Source organism: Aplysia californica, unplaced genomic scaffold (genome assembly GCF_000002075.1).
Source record: "Aplysia californica isolate F4 #8 unplaced genomic scaffold, AplCal3.0 scaffold00635, whole genome shotgun sequence".
NCBI lineage: Eukaryota > Metazoa > Mollusca > Gastropoda > Aplysiida > Aplysiidae > Aplysia > Aplysia californica.
The window spans coordinates 359330-360576 of record NW_004797905.1 but is presented as its reverse complement, the minus strand read 5'-3'; the positions used below and the strand labels follow the sequence as shown (position 1 = coordinate 360576).

At 41.4% G+C, this 1247-nt stretch overlaps 1 protein-coding gene across 1 annotated transcript in view; it reads right to left on the bottom strand.

Moving 5' to 3' along the window:
* Positions 1-1247, bottom strand: part of LOC101854751 (neprilysin) — a gene marked incomplete at its 3' end in the record, with an annotated part of 60166 nt that overhangs the window by 9046 nt on the left and 49873 nt on the right. Inside the window, 1 exon segment of the mRNA XM_013087766.2 lies at positions 917-1020. Within this exon segment, the coding sequence (XP_012943220.1) occupies positions 917-1020 (104 nt within the window).

Sequence of the window (1247 nt, the reverse complement as noted above, 5' to 3'; positions counted from 1 at the left end):
TATATATATATGTTTGTCTTTGTCGTTTGATTGATTAATTGTCTGTCTGTCTGTCTGTCTGTTTGTCTTTCTGTCTATCTATCTGTATGTCTAGTGTGCCTATCTGTCTATCTGTTTGATGCAAGCCTGTTAGTCTCTTTGTTGTTTCACTATCTAACTGTCTGTCTTGCTGTCTTTCTGTCTGTCTGTCTCTGTCTATCTCTCCCTCCCGTTCTCTCTTTTAGGCTCTCTTTCACTCCCCCTCTCCCCCTCCTCTCTCTCTCTCTCTCTCTCTCTCTCTCTCTCTCTCTCTTTCTCTTTCGATATTCATCTCAAAACGTTGTTTTCCACACAGTATACAACCTGAAAATGATCCTAGAGCAAGATGAAAAAAATGAAAATAGAAATAGCAGATTTCTTCTGATGCTCATGGGAATAGAAGAAGCCAGGAGGTCAATGTCTCTTTAATTATGAATGTGAGTTTTACACCCCCCTCGACACAATTTAGATCTTTTTTCTTTTAAAGACGGTCTTCGATTGTGCATAACAACATCCAAGTAATAGGACCCAAGATACTGAATAAAGTTTTCTCCCCTCAAGGGAATCGACCTGGATTCTTTTGTGTGCGTCGGCAAAGTACCTAACAGCTACACCGGGCCCACAGGCGCCAGACTCAACGCTTCTGGTTTACTATTGTTTATTGTTGGGACGACGCTTCTGATTTACTTTTGTTTATCGTAAGATCTACACCTCTGGCTCACTTTTCTTTATCGTTAGATCAACGCCTCAGAATTTTCTTTTCTTTATCGTAAGGTCAACGCCTTTCATTTACTTTTGTTTATCGTAAAGTACACGCCTTTGAATTTCTTCTCTTTATCGTGCGATCAACAATTCTGACTCACTTTTCTTTATGGGAAGATCAATGACTTTGACTTACTTTTCTTTATCGTAAGGCTCTCGCAGTCTCCTCATAGTGGTCTTGAAGCCCTCTCGTCGGTTCTCCAGAACATTGCCGAAGTAGTCATCCGGTGTGTAGGTGTACTGTATGAAAATACAGGAATGCGTCACCAGTTTAAACATGCATTACATGCAAACATAAGGTGCCACAAAATCTATACGTAAAATATGTGTGTGTGTGTGTGTGTGTGTGTGTGTTGGTGTGTGTGTGTGCATATGTGTGTATGCGTGTGTATGCGTGCGTGTGTGTGTGTGTGTGAGAGTGTGTGTGCATGTGTGTGTGTGTGTCTGTGTGTGTGTGTGTGTGTGCG